General features: G+C 38.3%; 1 protein-coding gene across 1 annotated transcript in view; it reads right to left on the bottom strand.

The window, feature by feature from the left end:
- Positions 1–10,252: 10,252 nt before the first annotated feature.
- The window catches only part of RAB23 (RAB23, member RAS oncogene family), a 37,292-nt gene continuing 24,086 nt past the window's right edge, over positions 10,253–23,458 (bottom strand). The window contains exons 4-7 of the mRNA XM_045867054.3: positions 21,302–21,458; positions 19,711–19,793; positions 17,882–17,974; positions 10,253–14,641 (exon numbers count right to left, since the gene is read on the bottom strand). Coding sequence (XP_045723010.1) covers positions 14,502–14,641; positions 17,882–17,974; positions 19,711–19,793; positions 21,302–21,458 — 473 coding nt within the window. The 3' untranslated portion in view covers positions 10,253–14,501. The remainder of the gene's footprint in view (positions 14,642–17,881; positions 17,975–19,710; positions 19,794–21,301; positions 21,459–23,458) is intronic.

Genomic DNA, 23,458 nt, shown 5'->3' with positions numbered 1-23,458 from the left:
TATTTGCATTTTTATCGCCATTTGCATTTTCAGAGCATATGTAATACTGACATTTGGAAAGTGTAAAAATGTGAAATGGTGACTTACAGACTGCAGATGAGAGCAGACTGAACATTAGGAACCTTCTAAGAATGTCTTTTGTTTTACAGGTGGCTGGCCTTGGTAGATGGTATTTGGCTGATACCAAGCTGGGAAATGTGGGTTTTGGAAAAATAATATCATATTGTTTGAGAATATCTATGAGGTTCATAAAAGATATTTAAAACAGAATTTCTAGTTCTTTTCCATAAGAAATCATTCCTAAAACAAAACTCAAGGCAAACGTCACTGTGAGATTGCCTGTGATCACTTCAGGTACAAATACAGATCAGATTACATCATGGCTAAATTACAATGTAAACAGCCTGGGCTTTTTCAGGGCTCATAAATAAAGTCTGGGCAACAACTTGGTTTAACACACACACACACACACAAACAGGCACATGATTTGTTACTAATCTTCCTCGAGAGTTAAGAAAATACATACCCTAAGATATCATACAGTAAGAACTTTATAATTGTTTACACCATATTAGGAAAAAAGCTTATGCTATGATTAACTAGCATGTTTTCCCTTTTGATTTGGTAACCATCATACTGGTTTAGGAAAACATGAAACAATTTAAGTCAATTGTAAGTTATTTGATTTCCATGTTGTAGCTACGCAACTATAATTCTTTTCAGTTGTGATTAGAAGTAACCTAATTATATTATAATAATTCCCTCAAGGAATATTTGTTGGTAGACAAAACAAAATCAAAACATTTCCCTTTTTTATTTGTTTTTTTTTAAAGATTTTATTTTATTTATTTGACAGAGAGAGAGAACACAAGCAGGAGGAGTGGGAGCAGGAGAAGCAGACTCCCCGTTGAGCAGAGAGACCGATGTGGGACTCGATTCCAGGACCCTGGGATCATGACCTTAGCCGAAGGCAGCCGCTTAACGACTGAGCCACCCAAGCGCCCCTCTTTTTTATTTGTTAACACAATATAGTATTATAATTTACTGGCAGGTAATTTTTAATGCTTTTATTAGAGGCTTTTACTGTATTTTGACATAAAGGAAGTTTGAGGTACTTCCATTTAGAGATACTAGAAGAAAGAAATCATTATTTATTGAGCATTTATGAGGTGCCAAACTATGCTCTGGACATTAATATGTCAGATCTCATTTAATTAGCATGAACATTGTACCAAACCAAATGAAGAACCAGTTATTGTTAATACTATTATTACTTTTTCTAAAAAAAGATTTTATTTATTTATGAGAGAAAGTGAGAGAGAGCAGGGGGGAGGAGCAGAGGGAGAGGGACAAGCAGACTCGACGCTGAGCACTGAGCCCCCCGACTTGGGACTCGATCTCAGGATTTCGAGATCATGATCTGAGCTGAAATCAGAGTTGAACACTCAACTGACTGAGCCACCCAGGCGCCCCCTATTATTATTCTTTTTAAAGACAAAGCTTTTCTACTTTTTTTCCCTTTCCTTTTCCCCCTTTTTTTTTAGAGGGAGTGTGCATGTGCAAATGTGGGGGGTGGGGCAGAGGGAGAAAGAGAGAGAATCCCAAGCAGGCTCCACCCAGCGAGGAGCCTAAGGCAGGGCTCAATCCCTTGACCTGGAGATCATGACTCCGGCGGAAATCAAGGCAACCAGGTGCCCCTTTTAATACTATTTTAAGTTTCCAAGAATTCTTTTTTGTTCTCATAATTTTCCTTTTTTTACTCATCTGTTGTTTCACGGGTGTGTTATTTTTGTATTATGTCTCTGTAGATTTTAATGAGCTGTTGTGTGTGGTTTTTTGTTTTTAGCTTTTATTCTCCCTCTTAGTTTCTGTTTTCTCTAAGCTCTAGCTTACCCTTGGGTTTTGTCCCTGTCTTTGATGTTGGAGGCTTTGTTCAAAAGTATGGGGATCCTTGACAATTCATTCACATTTAAGAGCGGAACATTCAAACCTGACTTGAAGCTTTGTGTGTTCATGAGCAGGCCCTTGTCAACTAGGGATCCGGTTGAGGTGATTCCTGGGGAGACCCCCAGTTATCAGTATCTTTAGGCCTTTTCTTCGGGGCTTCTTAGATTTCCAGAGAAAGCATTTCCAGTGTTGTATGTGAAGGCTCCAAGCCTGCTTGCTACGGATCTTGGAGCTGAGTGGATCTAGAGTTTCTCCCTTCAGTATGTAGACTTGTACTTACTAGTCTTGTTTTCGGTGTGGTAGCCTCATCTAGCCGAGCCTGGAACTCCCTCTGGTCCACATTTATTCAGAAAGCAAACAAAATCTGCTGTAGAGGAAGAGGGGCAGTTGACGGGCTATGCGTGCTGGTAGGCAAGGGTTGGGGGAGTAGAGAGATAGCAAATGAGAGCCGGAGTATCTAATGCTTCTTATAAAAACTTGCAAACATTCCTCCTGCTTTACCCTTCTTTATCAGAGATTCTTGGTTTTTAAAATTTAGGTCTTATTATTATTTAGATCAGGAGATAATTGCCATTGAAACGATAGTTTGTTATTCACCATTTCCAGAAGGAAGCCTGCCACACCTCAAAGAGCCACAGGGGAAACACCAGGGTTGGGCAGATGACAGAGGGAGCAAGGGAGAAGCAGCCTTTACTGCAATTTCATGAGAGGACTGGGAGAGGCAGGGTAAGCGGGCGAACGACTGGCTAGTTTAAATAATTTCAGCAGGCTATGGGGCATAGGGACTGTCCTTAAGGGTCCATACTTGGCCCGGGATGATTGGGGCAGGAGAATGTTGACCCAGAATGTAAGAACCCCTTAGAAGTGGGGGGGAGAGGAGCCCTGGGAGGGGTGGTCTCCCCACTATCAGTAAGGCCTCAGATGTCAAAACATCAGAATAAAAAGTTATGCTTCATACACTTGGTACTGCCAATTTCTATGCCTCTGGGAGGTCTGTGGTGCAAGATGGCTCACTTCTGGGGCTCCTCCACGGCCTGCTGATAGTTCTGCTTTCCTGTATATAATATGATTATGACAAGTGAGGACTTACCCCAATCCATCCTCTCTCCAGCTTCCCCAATTTTTTGCTGTTGTTCTCTCCCTGTTCACTTTGAATATGAGATATTTATGCCTTTTTAAACATCCTTTAAGGTCATTTTAATGGGATTTGGAGAGGTGGCAAAGGTGAATGCTTGTGTTCAATCCATCATCTCTTCAACAGATAGTCACAAAGTTAGTACCAATATTTTCTTCTCTTAATTGAAAGAAGGGAAGAATATTTCACCACCATACTCCACCCCACCCCACACCTGCCCAAAACAGAGTATGTACGAGGCCATATAACTATCTTAAAATATTTGAAAGGCTACTGCATAGAAGAAAGAATAAACTTACCCTGAGCTCCTTCAGAGTCCATAACTAAGAACAATGAGTAGAAGTTTTGGAGAGATCTTTCAGTTCAGTAAAAGAAAAAATATTAGAGCAGTCTAAAAATGTAATCTGCTGCCTCATGAAATAAAGAGCCTTCCATCATGAAACATTTGTATTCACTCACGAGCCTCTTTCAAGTGCCCATTACAACCAACATAGTTCTCCCTGATCTCAAGCTGCTAATGATCTAATGGAAGGATAGAAATGTCTGAGCCTAAAGATTTTTGATCTCCCAGGTCTTCCTGTTACACTTTCCATTGAATATCGAGTTCTCTTTTGGAGCACTTACAATTCCTTGCTTAATGTCCACCTTCTTTTCAGTCTCTGAGCTCCATAAGGGCATAACTGTGTCTTGTTGATCGTTACTTTACCACTTACATTTAGTATGGTGCCTGATACACTGTAGGTACTCTGAAGCAGACCAAAATTTAAATAACAGATTAAGGAGTAGTATGATGTAAATATAATCATGCACTAGAGTATTCTAGAAGTAGAATCAAATGAAGACACTTAATTTAGCCTGGGATGATAAGGGAGGACTTCCTGAAGGGTGATGGCACTGAAAGGAATCCTCAGAGAACATTAAAGAGTTAGTAAGGTGGGGCTCCTGGGTGACTCAGTTGGTTAAGCATCTGCCTTTGGCTCGGGTCATGATCCCGGGGTCCTGGGATTGAGTCCCGTGTCAGGCTCCCTGTTCAGCGGGACCCTGCTTCTCCCTCTCCCTCTGCTCCTCACCGCACCCCTGCCACTTCCCCCTCCCCCCTCAATGCGCATGCTCTGTACTCTCTCTCAAATAAAATCTCTAAAAAAAAAGTAAGGCAAGAAAGGAAAGGAAGAGAATTCTAGAAGAAACAGAATGATCAAAGTCACAGAGATATTAAATAACATGATGCAATCTGTGAACTACAATAGCATACCTGCTATTCTCTATAGCAGGTTAACAAGGAGCACAGTGAAGGACATAGAGTGAAGACCAGAGAGCAAAATCAAGGCAAGGTCATACTAAAGAGTTTGACAAGATGGCAGTGAATATTATGCAAGGCTCTGAAGCAGAAGATTTTATAATTTAATTTAGAAAGATCATTCTGGTGGCAATGTGTAGGTTGCATGAGAGGTGGTAGGTAGAGGCAAGGAGACCAGTTGGGAATGTGGAAGGTGGAACAAAACTAGAACATGAACGTAATTCAGCCAAATTCTTTGCCACTTTATAACAAAGACTGCCTTTCCTCCAGTTTCCAATAACAGGGTCCTCATTTCAGAATGGCCTCTACTATCCACATTTCTTTTCCAAATTACTTGGGTATTCTCTAATTGGATGGAAGCTCCCTCTACAGTTCTCATTTCTTTCCAAGGTCTCACCAGCCAGAATCACCCTTAGTGGCCCATTCATGGCAACACGGGATTTTTCTCGCATGCACCTCAAAATCCTTCCAGTCTCTGCCCATTACCCAGTTCCAAAGCCAATGTCCACATTTTTAGGTATTTGTTATAGCAGCACCCCACTTCTCAGTACCCATTTTTTGTCTTAGTTCTTTTGGGGCTGCTATAGGAAAACACCATAGAATCCATAGAATGAATGGCTTAGAAACAACAGATATTTAATGCTCACAGTTCTGGAGGCTGGGAAGTTCAAGATCAAGGTGCCAGTAGATTTGGTGTCCAGCGAGGACCTGCTTGCTGGTTCACAGATAGGCATCTCTTGCTGTGTCCTCACATGGCAGAAAGGGCAAGGGAGAGCTCTGGAGTCCCTTTTATAAGGGCTCTAATCTCATTCCTGAGGTCCCTGCTCTCATGACCCAATCACCTATGAAAGGCCTTACCTCCTAATACCATCACACTGGAGATGAGGACTTCAGTGTATGAATTTTTGGGGGTGGAGGGGAGGGGACACCAACAATCCGTCATAGCATCTGGCATCTATAATTAGTCAAAGATAGAATCCACCATATCTCTTGCCATGCTGTTCCCTGTTATTTACAGAATTAGTCTTCACTACAAACCCACAGACTTCTTCAGTGTTATTTCCTGACTCTTTTTTTTCCCTTCAGATTTTTTAAATTTATTTATGAGAGAGAGAGAGAGAGAGAGAGAGCATAAGCAGGGGGAGGGGCAGAGGGAGAGGGAGAAGCAGGCTCCCCACTGAGCAAGGAGCCTGATGCGGGACTTGATCCCAGGACCCTGGGATCATGACCTGAGCTGAAGGCAGACGCTTAACCGACTGAGCCACCCAGGTGCCCCTTCCTGACTCTAATTAATCATTAGCTGACACTGCTCATGCCTTCACCTCCTAGTGCATCATGATCTGGTTCAGGGTGACAGTTTAGCTCACTTTCTTACATGTGGACCACGGGCACTAACTCAGCTCATGTGTCAAGAGATGGGCTCCACATACTGTCACAGTTTACAATTTGATATTTTTAAGCATCTGAACACACAAAATATAGTTTTGATCAAAGAAAATATTACCTTCCAAGGTCTATGATTGGTTTAAAATGACAATATTACTATTTACAGTGTTTGGTATGTGGAAGGCAGTCAACAACTATATGATAAATGAATGGGCATTTCAGGTCAGGAAATCAATAAAAAGGCCCAAGATGGCAAACTGTCGGTATTTTCTAGAAATGGTAATGGTCAAAATATCGGATACATAAAAGCCCACAGTAAGAATGTGAGCTAGAGTGAAATGCTGAGGAGTCCTGAATGCTCAGATGAGACATTAAGATTACCATCTGAGGGCGCCTGGGTGGCTCAGTTGGTTAAGCGACTGCCTTTGGCTCAGGTCATGATCCTGGAGTCCCAGGATTGAGTCCCGCATTGGGCTCCCTGCTCGGCAGGGAGTCTGCTTCTCCCTCTGACCCTCCTCCCTCTCATGCTCTCTGTCTCTCATTCTCTCTCTCTCAAATAAATAAATAAAATCTTTAAAAAAAAAAAAAAAGATTACCATCTGAGCATTCACAGAACCATTAAAGTTCGGTTATAATCAGATATCTGCTTAAGAAAGATAATTCTGAAATCTCCCATTTCAGAGAGGCACTTTCAAATGTCATTAAAATGACCAGTATACCACAAACATAGCAACAATTCTGTTTAAGGGACAGAAAAAGAGAAGGTGTGGACCAGAGCAATTTCTACAAGACAATGTGCAAACAAGACTGGGGGGCGGGGGGGGACATGGAATGAGCAGCCTGAAATTCAATAAATGAAAAAGGAAAAGCCTGCTTGGGAAATAAGTAATGGTGTCCATGACAGAACCCAAACCCTCACACGGCGAGCGGGGGTTGCAGAGCTGCAGGGCTGTCAGCCAGAACAGCCGCTCATTCAACCTGCCCCTACTAAGGGGAGCACAAAGGGGACTGATGGAGTGAAGCTCTAAAAGGATTGGTGCCTGTTGCCAGGGAGAGTGTGGGAAGGTGGGGATGGGGGTGGGGCAGTACCAAGGAAGAAACCTTGAGAAGCAACCAATTGGCACATCATTGAAATTCTCTGAGATAGCTTCCTCCCTACTTCAAACAAGCTGTTTATACTCTAAATCTTGCAAAATCACCAAAGAAAATATAAACTTTTACCTCTTCTTTGAGCCCAAAAGATTTGCCCAAGATTTGCCTAAAGCTCCTCTGTTAGGATGAACCACCAGAAAAGTTAACAAATTTCAACGTTTACTGACAAATACACACACACACACACACACATACAGACTTGAGTAAATCAAGTGACACTATGATGTTCCTCAATCGGAAGACTCAGTATGACAAAGATGACAATTCGCCCCAAATTAATCTATATTTATGCAACCCCAACCAAAATCCTAAAGGGTTTGTGTGAAGCATTTCATCAGAACTTCACTCTCTGAAGTCCAACACTCCTTCCTCAGGAAAAGGAATTATGAGCAAGCCCTACATGTCCTCCTTTGATCTGGTTCCATATATACCATGTGGGAGGAATTCCTTGGAATTTGTGCCATGTGGGTGGTATCTTTCTTATCCCAGTATTAATGGAAGTTGTTTTTAATTATCAGTTGCTATGTAATACACAACTCCAAAATTTAGTAACTTAAAGCAGTAATCATTTTTGTAGCTTGGGCAGGGCTCAGTGGGGCAGCTTATCTCTGCTTCATATGGCATTAGTAAGGTTGGTTTGACTGAGGCTTGGGGGATCCTTTTCCAAGATGGTTCCAGGTTGGTGCTGGCTGTCACATGGGAGCTCAGCTGGGACTGTTAGCTGGGGCCCTTTATCCTTTGCCACATGGGCCTTTCCACTTGACTCAAGTTTCCTCAGCGCATAGCCACTGGGTTTTAGAGGTAGGAAGCAGAGGCTTATTAATGCCTTGGTTCAGAGATCCCAGGATGTTACTTTTCTGCGTTCAATTAGATGAAGCAGTTACAGGCCCATATCAGATTCAAGAGGAGACATAAGCTCTCCCTTCTGATGGAAGTAGCTGCATGCAGGTATAGGGAAGGGCAGGATTATTTGGGGGCCATCTTTGGACACTATGTACTACTCAGGTTAGGTTGTTCCTCGATTTTATATTCCATTGGCCATTTGGTCAGTTTCCATAAAGGATATCCAAATGTTAGTGCTTAAGCCATCACCCTTCTTAGAAGTAGTCCCAAATAATAATTAAACATAACTCAACATTAAAGCAGCATTTCCCAGAAAAGCACATTATTTTTCTAATTTTTTATTGAGGTGTAATTTACAGTGAAATATACAGATCTTAAGTATATAATTCAATGTGTTTTGACATACCCATATAGCTGTGTATGCACACATACATATGCATATGCATAGCTGTGTAACACATACCCATATCAAGATCTATCTCCCTCACCCAAGAGTATTCTCTGTGTCTTTTTCTTGTCAATGCATGCTCCCAGAGGCAACCACCGTCCTGATTGTTTTAGATCTGCCTACTTTAGAACTTCATATAAATGAGGGCGCCTGGGTGGCTCAGTTGGTTAAGCGACTGCCTTCGGCTCAGGTCATGATCCCAGGGTCCTGGGATCGAGTCCCGCATCGGGCTCCCGGCTCAGCGGGGAGCCTGCTTCTCCCTCTGACCCTCTCCTCTCTCATGCTGTTTCTCTCTCGCTCACTCTCTAATAAATAAATAAATAAAATCTAAAAAAAAAAAAAAAAAAGAACTTCATATAAATGAAATTTATATAGTACATAGTTTTTTGTGTCAGACTTCATTCATTCAGCATTAAGTTTTTGAGATTCATGTTTTATATAGTAATAATTTGTTCCTTTTAATTATGAGCAGTATTTCATTTTATGAATATACTACAATTTGTGTAACTATTCATGGGCTGGTAGATATTTGGGTTGTTTCCAGTTTGGGGCTATTTTTATTTTATTTTTAAAAGATTTTATTTACTTATTTGAGAGAGAGAGAGAGAGGGTGGGCGAGCACAGGTGGGGGGTGGAGAGCCAGGGAGAGGCGGGGGGCTGGGTAGAGGGGCAGAGGGAGAAGCCTGGGACCCTAGGATCAAGACCTGAGCACAAGGTAGATGCTTAACTGACCAAGCCACACAGGCACAATCTGGGGCTATTTTAAAGCTGCTATGAACATTCTTGTACAACTCTTTTCATACACATAAGACTTTATTTCTCTTGGGTAAATACCTAGAAGTGAAATTTCTGGGTCATACAGATGATGTATCTTTAATTTTACTAGGAATTGCCAAAGTTGTCAAAGTGATTGAACCGGAGTTCCAGTTACTCCACATCTATACAAATATTTTGTCAGTCTTTAATTTTAGCTATTTTAGAAGTTTGTGATGGTATCTTATTATTGTATTAATTTGCATTTTCCTGATGACTAATGATTTTGAACATTTTTCCGTGTACTTATTGCCCATTCATATACCTTTCCTTGTAATGTGTCTGTTAAAGTATTTTGCTCATTTTTATTTGAATTGTCTTTTATAAATGAGTTGTAGGGTTTTATTTTTGGTTTTTAAAAAATATATTATAGCTATAAGTCCTTCATGAGATATGATTATACAAATACATTCTCCTGGTATATATGGCCTTATCTATTCATTTTCTTAACCATGTCTTTTGTTGAGTAGAAGTTTAAAAGTTTTTATTATGTACAACTTACTAATTTTTCTTTTAGGAGTTAGCACTTTCTGGGTCCTAAGATATACTTTGCTTACCCTAAGGTCATGAAGATATTTCCTCTTTTCTTCTTGAAGCCTTAGCTTTATAATCCACCACAAATTATTTTTTGAGAATAAGATGAGGTAAGGCATGAGATTCAAAATATCTAGTTATTCCAGCACATTTTCCCTTTCACCATGGAACTGTTGTGAAATCTTTGTTAAAAATCACTTGACCATATTTGTGTGGGTATATTTCTGGAATCTAGTCTGTTTCAATGATCTATGTGTCTTGTTTACTGTACCCATACTGAGAGTCTTAAAATCATGGAGTCTCAGTTCTTCAACTCTGTTCTTTTTCAAAACTGTTTTGGCTATCCTAGGTTCATCACATAACTTTTAGATAAACTTTCCAATAAAAAGCCTATTGGGATTTTGATTGGAATTGCATTGAATCTATAGATCAATTTAGAAAGAGCTAACAACAAAACAATACTGAATTTTCCAATCATGTACATAATATATCCATTTATTTAAATCTCCTTTAATTTCTCTCAGCAATAAGTATCACACATTTAAATTGTGTTTGTTTATAATCTGCTCTAACTAGTGTGATTTATAAATCTGTGTAAAAGACATACTAGGAAATTTCAAGATTGGTATGACATGTTATTTTTTCTTACAATCTAATAGAAGAGCAAAGTATTCTCATTACAATTTTGAAAGTAGAAAAACTCGAGTAACATTTTAATTAGAAGAGATGAAATATGTACACATTTAATAATAACATAAAGATAGAATATAAGAATTATAGAGGAGTCACACATACTACAATACAAAAACCAAGGGGTAAGCAAATTCAGCCTTTGATTTCTCTTAAACAATTAAAAACAATAGAAATATATTTAAGTCAATCTCTCACTTGAATATAGGAAAAACTGAATTCTATGAGATAGAAGAATTGGGAAAATAAAAAATCTTTTTATGACAACTTCTGCATCCAAGTTGGCATTCAGCATGGATAACATTCTTTTTTTTTTTTTTTTAAAGATTTTATTTTTAAGTATTCTCTACACCCAAAGTGGGGCTCAAATTTACAACTCCGAGATCAAGAGGTGCATGTTCTACCGAGTGGGCCTGCCAGGCGCCCCTATTTTTTTATTTAAAAAATTTATTTATTTATTTTTTATTTATTTTATTTTCATTTATGAAGATTGCTTAAGTTACTTCATTAAATGATTGCAGCATTTAATAATGAATATAACGAAGCTAAATCCTTTACTTTGATCTTTAATTAAAAATAGCTGGTAAGGGCGCCTGGGTGGCTCAGTTGGTTAAGCGACTGCCTTTGGCTCAGGTCATGATCCTGGAGTCCCAGGATTGAGTCCCGCATTGGGCTCCCTGCTCGGCAGGGAGTCTGCTTCTCCCTCTGACCCTCCTCCCTCTCATGCTCTCTGTCTCTCATTCTCTCTGTCTCAAATAAATAAATAAAATCTTTAAAAAAAAAAAAAAATGGCTGGTCAGAATTCTCTTTACATAAGCTTTTCATAACGTAATTGAGAATGGTTAACTTATTTCTTTTTTTTTGGTACATAATCCCAATTCAAAAGCTTTTCTTCATATTTTTAATTATTTAATTTTTTGGATGAAACTATCAAATATACACTAAAATATGATTAAATCATTCTTTTGGGATACTTCCCTCCCCATAATTTCAGATGAGAAATTAGACTTTTGATTGAAAAATAGTTATTCTTTATTATTTTAATTCTCTCTTTAAAACAAATGCATCAAATAAGAAATCAATATTATGTTAGAACATTCATAAGCTGAAAATGTTCTTAGCAGTAGTAATTCCTCCATAAAATATAACTGCATATGTAAAGCAGTATCAAATCCACTCATATATTAGACTGTAAAGTATAATGGAAGATAGCACATCTTTTTATGTCTGGGTTGCATAAACATAATAGTTACAAAATGGGATAGAAAATGGCTTTGTCGCTATTGAATATGTGACTTTGACAAACTTATCTCAGCTCTTCATTCTCCTCCTCTTTTGAAAAGAAGGGAAGGAATAATAATACTCACCTCCATAGAACTGTTGTAAAGATTAAATTATTGTTTGCAAGGTATTTTGTACAGTTCCCACCTGCTAGTAAGTACTAAATTAATGGCAACGAATTCCATCTTATGGCACTAATAAAGCTAAAATACAGTTGATCCTTGAACAACACAGGGACTAGGGGCACCGACCCCCCGCACAGTGGAAAATCCAAGTATAACTTTTGACTCCCCCAAAACTTAACATAGCCTACCGATAACATAAGCTGTCCATTAACAAATATTTTGTATGTTGTATGTATTATATACTGTATTCTTATCATAAAGTAAGCCAGAGAAAAGCAAATGTCATTAAGAAAACCATAAGGAAGAGAAAATACATTTACAGTGCTGTAAAAAAATCCACATATAAGTGGACCCGTGTAGCTCAAACTGGCGTTGTTCAAGGGTCAACCGGATACTGCCTTCTCTGGGCTACTCCGTGAACTATTCAATTCACTAGGCAGACTGAAAGAGGAAGGAGAGCTGAGGGACCAGGCAATATGGCAGCTACCTCACAGCTCTCTCTGTATACTAACCCCCAGCCAGCATGTAGCAGAGTACGTGAGAGCACAAACTGCACAAACATCTTACACAGTGTTTTCTTTCGTATCCATTATTCATTACAAATTAACAGTAAAGTTATTTAAAAGAATTAAGGGTCTGGGGTGGGGGGAATTTAACGTCAATTTTGGAGGTTTTAGAATTAAATTGAGAAAGTATTTAACATATCACCTGTGACTGATTTTCAGACTTACTTCGTTATTTAAAATGACCAATTATGGTTAGGTTTAAAATACACGAGTGCAAATAAAAATTCAAATGAGTAACAAAAGATCTCTCTTCAGTTCCTATAAAAAAAAAGGACAAAACTAAATACATAAAATTATATTACAAATATCAGGGAACTTAAACCATCAGCGGTGATTATCTTTTTTATATAGAAAAGTAGCAATCTCTTCCCCACATACATTTAATTAATATGAAATAGAACTACAACATATTACATAACATGATTTTTTTTTTGGCTACTAAAGACCACAAAAGTACTCGCCGCAAAGCATGTTATGTGCAAAAATTAAAGAGACTGTATTTGAACAGAGCAGAAAAGGAAAGAGGAATCATTAACAGGTACCCATTGTTAGGAATGGAGTTGCTTCCCCCCAACACCTAAACCACTGCCAGCAATGGGAGTGGAGGCAACGGGTGGCAGAAAAATGAACATTTTATATTACTTTAAAATCGATAATGCCAGATTGTTTCAATATTATGAAAAGCAAACATTCACTCTTGACCATTTAGCAAGGACACGCCCCAGAAAATTCTATTATCTTCTCAACATGAATCTGGACAGAGGGATGCGGATGGTGCAGATGGAAGACTTAAAGAGAGAGAGAGAGAAAACATACAGAGGAAATACATACAACATTATGCATTTAGTACAAATAATGAAAAACAACTTTCATCACACGTTTTCCAAGAAAAGTTATTTTTACAGGTTTTGAAATCCTGTAAAAACCAGGTATATAGCAAGGGTTAAAAACAAAGTCACTGATGAATGATAATCACTTTTTAACAGAGTTCATGCAATTATCTTAGTTGGAAAGCTACTGTCCCAAGTCACAAAATGTATGCTCTGCCGCATGATAACATATGAAAATCAGTTCTTAAAAGAAATTATTTTGCATTTGGTGCTGACAGAGCTCTTGAGAAAGTGCTATACAAACTGAAGTTTATAGAAATTTTTAAGTGATAATCTTAAAATATCATACAAAAATGTGTAAACAAAAAGATGTTTTAGAGTTGCAGGGCATTATAAAATCCGCAATGCAGATTAAGATAAAAGATCGTCTCTTCTGCATTTAAAAAAATCATTAGCATAATCTTACAAGTTCAAAATTGCATTTTCAGTCAGCAGCAAAAGGTGCCAGGTGCACCAGCACACTTCACAGGACCCCACGAACGACCATAGGGGCGCTGGACCTTTGGAAGGGCTCGGCCGGCACAGCTCCCCATGCTCGTGGGTGCACATGGGAGAAAGAGTTTGCAACAAGTCTCACCTGGGAGATACTCTAGCATTAAAACGTTTATACCCCTCTTTTATCTACCCTGTCAGAGAGGAAAACTGCTTTTTAAAGATATTATAAACAATATAAATTCTGATAGTAAAGCACTGTAAAAATTAGGTATGATATTTTTGGCACAAAGCACTTTTAAAATCTGAGCTCATTTTGCAAAATATATGTCTGAAATTTCTTACTTGAAAATAAAAACTTTTAACATACACACAATGTGTAAATGGTTTTATGAATGAATGAATTAGATTCTGTGTTTCCTTATATACTGAACATCCCTTCAGTATACTTCAGTACCAGATATCTGCATGCAGACCTCCACATTCTACATCATACAGATATTGCCTTTCAATATTATCTTTTTGTATGTATTTGGATTCAATACTACTTTCCAGAAAAGCTATATGACCAATTTCAGACATACCATGCTTGCTATCTTTCATGGACCAATAATATTAAAATCTGCACCAATATATTCAGGCATTCCATTTATGTTTTCCAGCACTTAAAATTCAGCAAAACCTGTTTTTGACATTTCTTATAGCATTCCTTCAAAAACAGGAGAAGCTTCGTCTGATGTAAAAAAATTAAAATGAGTCCACAAGGCAGTAATTTTTCCACCAAAGATCTCACTCCATCTGAAAAGCACTGCAGAACAATATTTAAGTCTGTCAACTTTCACAGAGCCATTAGGTGCAAAGTCTGCTAAAAAAAAAAAAAACTTGTAACATACCATGACAGCTGGGTGTATTTCTTACTGATTTGCACAATATAATTCAATTTTTTTCCTCCCTAAAATGTTTTAGGGTATGCTACAGCTGCTAAAAGGATTTCTGTTTTTCTTGGTCCTTTGTTTGTTGGGTCTAAGATTGATGACATCTCCACCATTAAGGGTACTTGAATTTTGACCCGAGTGACTTCCAATAGATGTATTAAAGACACCTGTATAAATGGAGGGAAAACAAGAGAGTGATACTGATATAGCTCAGGGTTAGCAATTACAGATGGTGCATCCAGCATCTTAGTAAATCAGTAATATTTTCAATATTTACAATTTTAAGCTTTTGTTTTCATTTCATATATTTTTTAAAATAAAGTAAATTCTACCTCCCCCCACCCGCTTTTTAAGTAAACATGGGCTCGAACTCACAACCCTGAGATCAGGAGTTGCATGCTCTCCCAACTAAGCCAGCCAGGTTCCCCACATTGAACTTACTTTTAATAGCCAGTACACATTGTTTGTCAAAGTTCAAAGGTTACAAAAGGGATTAAAGTCTCCCTTTCAAATCACTAGTTTACCTTCCTAAAGCATGCATCTTTTAACAATTTTCTCATGCATCCTTCCAGAGATATTTTATGTATATTTAAGCAAAAATGCATACACATTCTTTTTTCCTCCCTTAATTACCAAAATGATGATTAACTGTACACACTGTTCCGCATCTTTTCATTAACAATCTATTTCTGAAATTTGGAAACAGTAAATATGATAATTTTAATAATTTCTCTTATTATCTTTTACATCACATAATTTCCTCAAGCATATCAGATTTGTATTGACAATAGTATTTGTGAGATTTTATGTTAATAAAAACACTGCATATGTAAAAGCTGCAGTAATGTAGGATTTTCCTATCTTGGCTAAAACAACAACGAAATGGTCTACAGATAATTAAAGTGATAAGTAGGTAAAAAGATGAACTAAAAGAAAACTTTTAACTGTTATAGTTTCCCTTCTGAACTGTGCTGCTCTTAAACTATAATCTCTAATTTATAAACTACTTATCACCCACGATACACAAAAGTCTGGGCCCGGGACACTGTCAGCAATACAAAGATGACTAAGGCCAATTCCTGCCCACAACAAGCTTACAATCCAGGAAGTGAGGTGAGCTGGAATACACATAAGAAATGCTATAGATCCTCTAGCTTAAGTGTCATAAAAGAGACCCAAGATCCCACAGACGGGTCCAAGGAAGGACCAGTTATAGCTACTGTAGAAGAAAGGACAAGCTAATAAAAAAGGTAGCACTGGACAGCTGGTAGTGCATTGGACTCACATCTCTCTTCGCAGAGAAGCAAAGCAGAGTGGCCATGGCTCTAGCTAGATACATAGTGAGCAGAGAGAGCTTTCTAGACAGTCCTTGAGGAATGAATAGTTCTTTGACAGGGATAGGAAAGAGAGAGGTCATTCTTTCCTTTTTTTAAAAAAAATATTTTATTTATTCGAGAGAGAGAGCACAAGCGGGGAAGCGGCAGGCAGAGGGAGAGGGAGAAGCAGGCTCCCCACTGAGCAGGGAGCCCGATGTGGGGCTCGATCCCAGGACCCTGAGATCATGACCTGAGCCGAAGGCAGACGCTTAACTGACTGAGCCACCCAGGAGCCCTGAGAGAGGTCATTCCTGATGGAAGAACCAAAATAAGCAAAAATAAAGAAGATAGTACTAGAATGTTTAAGAAACAGCAAGACCTCTGGCAGAACTGAAAAACGGGGTACATAAATAATAGTGGGGCATAAGGCCACACAGAAGGATAGACAATATTGTCTTTAGATCTCAGAATGAAGAGAGCTGCATTTAAAATTCTCCACAATATGAATCTATCAAAGGGCTTTACTCAGTGAACTGGAAGAGACAAGAATGGAGCCCAGAAGACAAGACCAGACAGAAGCTTATTACAACTGTCCTATTTTTGTTTCACAGAGCATTTGAGGTGTCTGACAGTAAGAACATATGCACTAAAAATGGCAAAATAACAACAAAAAAGAAGCCAGAACCAAGGGGAAAAAAAGTTAAAAGAGGTCAAGAAAATAAAGTTATGTGATCACATGTATGTAGTGGGGGAGTTGGGGACAGAATACAGATATGAAGTCTCTAAGGGACTACACAGAAGCTTTAGAAACAGAAAACTTGGATCTAAACTTCCTGGAAGCCAAAACAAAGAGCAAGACATGGTCAGTCAGTTATTGTTATAGAGAGACAACATACTTATTCTTCAGGAAATGTTAGACTTTGCAGGCATTTATTTTTTATTTGTTTGTTTGTTTACTCATTTATTAAGATTTTACTTATCTACTTGAGAGAGAGAGAAAGCTTAAGAGAGAGAGAGCATGAGCAGGGGGGAGGGGGACAGAGGGAGAAGCAGGCTTCCCGCTGAGCAGGGAGCCCAATGCGGGGCTCGACCCAGGACCCTGGGATCATGACCTGAGCCGAAGGCAGACGCTTAACTTACTGACCCAGCCAGGTACTTCTTTGTAGGCATTTAGCATTAAAAAAAAAAAAAAATCAGTAAAGTGTATAGAAACAGTACAAGTATAGAATCAGAAGAAAAAGTGTTAAGACCTCCTTTATGCAGAGGACAGATCTTTATAAAAAGTCTTTATCTCTGCTCTCTTAATATAGAAAATGGATTTAGAAAATTCAATAGTTAAAAAAACCTTTTAACTCAATATACCTTTTAATTTGAGACCTGATATTAAGTTTAATAACTGCTGATCTAATACTTTCTAATCACATTTCTTAAAGAAATGAACATATTATATTAAAAAAGAAAATAGTAGGGGTGCCTGGGTATCTCAGTTGGTTAAGCATCCAACTCTTGATTTCAGCTCAGGTCATGATCTTGCGGTCCTGAGATTAAGCCCCGCATCAGGCTCTGCGCTCAGTGTGGAGTCTGTCTGTCTCTCTCCCTCTACCCCTCCCCCCACTTGCTCTCTCTCTCTCTAAAATAAATAAATCTTTTTTAAAAAATAGTAAATATGGGTGCTTGGATAGCTCAGTTAAGCATACACTTTTTTTTTTTTTTAAAGATTTTATTTATTTGACAGAGAGAGACACAGCGAGAGAGGGAACACAAGCAAGGGGAGTGGGAGAGGGAGAAGCAGGCTTCCCGCAGAGCAGGGAGCCCGATGTGGGGCTCGATCCCAGGACCCTGGGATCGTGACCTGAGCCGAAGGCAGACGCTTAACGGCTGAGCCACCCAGGCGCCCCAAGCACACACTCTTGATCTCAGCTCAGGTGTTGATTTCAGGGTTTTGAGTTCAAGCCCTGAATTGGGCTCTACGTTGGGCATGGAGCCTATTTAAAAAAATTTTTTAAAAGATGGTTAAGAAAATAATGATAATAATGAATGGAAAATAAATTTACTAGGTAAACATGGGATTAAAATTTCTTGGGTACTTACCAATTTTGTTACTACTTGAATGCATTAATTCTGGATCCTCAGCTATTTGCTGTTTGAGTTTTTGAAGATATTTTTCAGCCAAATATTTAAAAACTAGAATAAAAACAAAAACAAAATTCTTACCAGGTCAGTATAATTTATGCATGTAAAATCTGTTGTTTCATATCACTCACTGTAATACTGTATACTTGCTAAAAACACTTATTTTTAAATATTTGTATTCTTTCATTCATCCTTACTAAACACATTTAAAATTAAATTGGAAGTATACAATCTAGTTGAAAAAAATTCAACTTTTAAAAATTACTTGAGCAGGAGCGCCTGGGTGGCTCAGTCAATTAAGGGTCTGCCTTCGGCTCAGGTCATGTTCCCAGGGTCCTGGGATCAAGCCCCGTATCCGGCTCCCTGCTCTGCAGGAAGCCTGCTTCTCTCTCTCCCTCTGCCTGCCACTCCCCCTGCTTGTGCTCTCTCTTTCTCAAATAAAATAAAATAAAATAAAATAAATAAATAAATAAATAAATAAAATATTTAATAAAATATCAATGTCAAATAAATAAATAAAATCTTTAAAAAATTATTTGAGCAATACCTAAGAACAATGGTCATAATAAATATATATGGCATTTTATTAGCAAAGAAATGAAATAATACTTGTAGTCACTAGTTTTAGGTACTTGAATAGGGATCAACATTCAGCAACACTACGCTAACTCAGTCTTAAAAAGATGGCTCCTTTTTTTTTTTTTAAGATTTTATTTATTTATTTTTGAAAGAGAGAGACAGTGTGCACTCACGAGCATGAGCGGAGGTGGGGGAATGGGCAGAAGGGCAGAGGCAGAAGCACGACTCCCTGCTGAGCAGGGAGTCCGATGCAAGACTAGATTCCAGGACCGTGGGATCATGACCTGAGCCGAAGACAGATGCTTAACCAACTGAACCACCAAGGCGCCCAAGATGTCTCCTTTCTTTAGGTGAAAAAAACTATGCAGAAGACACTTGAGCAACAATCAAGTTGCAATCTAATAAAATAAGTGGCAGTTCTGGAATGAGAAAAATAATCATCTTTCTCTACTCTCACTTTCTTAAACTAGAAAATGTTACTAAACAAATTAAGGATAGGGGTGCCTGGCTGGCTCAGTCGGTAAAGCATAGGACTCTTGATCTAGGGGTCATTAAGTTTGAGCCCCACACTGGGGATAGAGATTACTTAAAAAAAAAAAGCCCCCCAAAACCCCAAAAAACAATCTGGGGTGCCTGGGTGGCTCAGTCAGTTGGGCGCCCACCTCTTGGTTTTGGCTGAGGTCATTATCTCATGGGTTGTGGGACTGAGCCCCTCACTGGGCTCTGCACTCAGCAGGAAGTCTACTTGATAATTCTCTCCCTCTGCCCCTCCCCTGCTCTCTCTCTCTCTCAAAGAAATAAATAAATCTTTTAAAAAACACACACACAACAACAACAAATTAGGGTCATTGTAACTACCTAATGGAATATCCACTATAGAGTAGTCCTTAAACAAGTCAGTAACTTTAAAAGGTATGCATGAACAACACATACATGCATATACACTCATATATATACAGTTATATTTTTAAAGATAAAAATCAAAAAAAAACCCACCAAAGTTTTTCTGTAGAGAGTAACAAGTATTCAGAGTCATTGGTAATTTAGTTAAGGACTCTAAGAAGTATCATGCCTCTAAATTTTACTTGATTGTTGAGAAGAAAATTCTGTTCTTATTACATATATGATTTCTGGAAACCACAATAGAAAAAACATAAGAAGAATAAAACAAACTTCCTGCTATTAATTTTTTTTAAAAGGCAGTTTACCTTCAGTCACATTCAGATCTTCTTTCACTGATGTTCTGTAGAATCTTAGCTTCAACTTTTTTGCCAGTGCCTCAGCTTCCTCACTATATATTGATTAAAAAAAAAAAAAGGCACTTATCAGGGTACTTTCTGATAGCTTGTTTTAAAAAATCATTTTCATTACATTTACTGAATACATGTTGGGGGTGGGGGTGTCAGACCTTCCAGACCAGTTGAAAGCTATGTTCTTAGTGCTTAGACAGGATTTTTGATTTTCAGTATTCTTGGGGGATAAACAGCACTATACTGTCATTTCTATAGTCACTAAACTCTAGCCTTAAAATGGCTAAATATCACTTTACTTTATATAATACTTAAATTAACTTTCTTTTGTTTTTAAAAACATTTGAATTTAATTGCACTCTGAAAATCTTACACTGCATTCCTTACTTTACTCGTAACTGGCTATGAAACTACTTTGCTGCCAAAGCCAAAGTCATTATATTAACAACTGTGTCTATGGGAGCAGACTCCTAATTTTAGTTTTATTATGACTCCTGGTCTTAGTTTTATTAAGACTGTAGTAGCTCTGCTCTGTAATCATTCCCGGTGATTCCACCCCACCCCCGACCTTCCTCCTGGTCCTCACATTCTTGTGTAGCCTCCTCCTACACTGTATTCAAGGTTAGTCTGTGTGATCAATAATACACAGAAGGCATAGAATGTGACTTCTGAGATGAGGTCGTAAGAGACATTATGGCTTCTGCTTTGCCGTGTCTTGAATCCCCTGACAGGGGAAGCCAGCTGCCATGCTGTGCCAACACTCAAGCAGCCCCAGGGAGAGGTCCATGTGGCAAGGAACTAAGGCCTCCTGACAAGAGCCAAGTGAGGGAGCCATCCTGGAAGTGGGTCCTCCAGCCCCAGTTGAGCCTTTACACGACGACCATTCTGGGCAACATCATGACTGCAAGCTCAAAAAAACCCGAACCAGAACCACCTGGCTAATCCACTCTCAAATTCCTGACCCACAGAAACTGAAATAATAAATTTTTGTTGTTTTAAGCCACTAAGTTTTGGTTATACAGCCACAGATAATATACGAACATACAAAAAAATAAGAAGATAACAAGCAAATATTTTCAAAGTTGGCAAGTCCGTACAGACAGAAATTATCTATATGCTCTGTTCACATATTTGAGCATAATGTTTCTGAATACACAAAACAATATGAATCTGAACTACTTACCCCTTTAAACTCATCAACACAAGATAGCTACTTGCTCTTGATATTAAAACATACAGGGATATTTTTCTTAACATTCTTACTATATCTAGATTTGCTTTAACATCAGGAGCTGGATTTGTGGTATAAGACTTAAAACTGGAATTCTACAAGGGCCTTCAAAATTTATTTCCTTTAATTTTCTCTACTTACGATTTCATGTGAACTTTTTTTTAAACCCAAACCAATCACATAGAATAGCTCACAGAAAATTTAAGGATAAGGCAGTCTCTATAAAAGGTGTCCTAAATTTTTTAAATCTATGCAAAAATTAAAACAGGTTTTAACTTTATAGAATTACCACTTCCCCCTCAAAAGTGGGCATCTTACTTCTTTATACAAGAATCGTCCAAGAGGTCAATCTTGTTTTGCACAAGTACAGTTGGTATGTCTCCAACTTCAGCTACTACTTTCTCTCTCCAACTGGAAATTGCTTCAAAAGATTCCCTATCTGTGGTAGAAAATACGAGCACACAAGCCTGGGCTCCTGTAAGGTCACAAAATAAAAATGTTATTTACATTAATGAAGCAATCCTATACAGGATGAGAGCAACTTTTACCTATTCAATTTTTTTTTATTGAAGTATAAATAAGATACAATGTTATGTTAGTTTTAGGTATATCAAAACAATTTTTATGTAAGTGAATATTAAGCTCATCTTTGCAGCACTCTGCTTATGTTTATTATTATTTTTTTAAGATTTTATTTACTTATTTGACAGAGAGTGAGAGAGGGAACACAAGCAGGGGGAGTGGGAGAGGGAGAAGCAGGCTTCCCGCGGAGTAGGGAGCCCGATGCGGGGCTCGATCCCAGGACCCTGGGATCATGACCTGAGCCGAAGGCAGACGCTTAACCGACTGAGCCACCCAGGCACCCCTCTGCTTATGTTTTAACATATAAACTCTATTTTCCTACTCCAAGAACCAGTGGTTCTCAAAATTCTGTACAAGTGTCAAAGTACCCTCAAAACTATACATTCTTGTTAACTAACTGTTAAATAAGAGCTTGGAAGAAAAAAAACCTGTACACATTCTTTTTGGAACACCATGAAACACTGCTGTATTGGATATTACAAAAGCAAGAGAGAATGGTAAGCCAAGTATGAATGATAGGCTATTGCCAAGTTCTTCCTATTAATATCTATCATTTGCTTCTGAATTTCTTTTAGCACAGATTTAAGAAAAATCTATGAGAAAAAAATCATAATTTTCTCATTCTATTTAATTTTTAAAAATCTTTATTATTATTATTATTTTTTTAAAGATTTTATTTATTTATTTGAGAGAGAGAGAGCACATGAGAGGGGGGAGGGTCAGAGGGAGAAGCAGGCTCCCTGCTCAGCAGGGAGCCCGATGTGGGACTCGATCCCGGGACTCCAGGATCATGACCTGAGCCGAAGGCAGTCGCTTAACCAACTGAGCCACCGAGGCGCCCAAAAAAATCTTTATTATTTTATTTTAGTAGAATACCAGTGATGTTAATGAACATAATTTAAGAATTAGTGTCAGAGTTAAAAAAAAAATATATATATATATTTAAAATAGAGGAAAATGTTTAATTTCATTTATCCTGTTTAACTGCATAATTCCCATGCTCAATGACAATATTTTAACTTTCAATTATCACATTAGGTTGATAATATCTAAGATTAAAAATAAGCAGCAACCTTCTGAAAAAAGCCCTTTTGTTTTATTTTTAAGTAGGCTCCACGCCCAGTGTGGGGCTTGAACTCACGACCCCGAGATCAGGAGTCACATGCTCTACTGACTGAGCCAGCCAGGTGCCCCTGAAAGTTATTTTATAAATGATTAGATGTTAAATCAATCAGGCAGCATGGTGACAAAAGCAGATACATAGGCAACAAGAGAAAATCGCCTTGGGGTCAAGAGGATTTCCTGGAATCAAGAGACGTTTTCTTACTGTTATCCTTCCTTCCAGATCCCTCAGGTATAAAAGTTTCCTCTAAGACTCAAAACATACATACCTGGGCTACCTAAGACACTTGAAAGCCAAAAAAGGCCTGTGTACCACCAAAGGGAATATTGTAGTAGAAAACAAGAGCATGAAAGAGAAAAACCAGCCATTCATTATTACTGTAAAAGCAGAGGCTTCATACAGGAAAATCTTCCCTACTCTAAAGCAGGTTTTATTTATTTATTTATTTTTAAGATTTTATTTATTTGACAGAGAGAGAGAGACCGCGAGAGAGGGAACACAAGCAGGGGGAGTGGGAGAGGGAGAAGCAGGCTTCCCACCGAGCAGGGAGCCCGATGCGGGGCTCGATCCCAGGACCCTGGGATCATGACCTGAGCCGAAGGCAGATGCTTAACGACTGAGCCACCCAGGTGCCCCCTAAAACAGGTTTTAAACCAAAGAATATATTAATTACAAAAATTGTCTAAGTTAATACAAAATTGGGTCAGGGACAGGATACAACACAGACAGAAGCACCTTAACACTTTCCAGGAATTTGAGAAGAGATAAAA

Source organism: Mirounga angustirostris, unplaced genomic scaffold, assembly GCF_029215605.1.
Source record: "Mirounga angustirostris isolate CCGP_5_RB_7025 unplaced genomic scaffold, mMirAng1.0.hap1 SCAF_8, whole genome shotgun sequence".
NCBI lineage: Eukaryota > Metazoa > Chordata > Mammalia > Carnivora > Phocidae > Mirounga > Mirounga angustirostris.
This window is presented reverse-complemented; position numbering and strand designations above follow the sequence as displayed.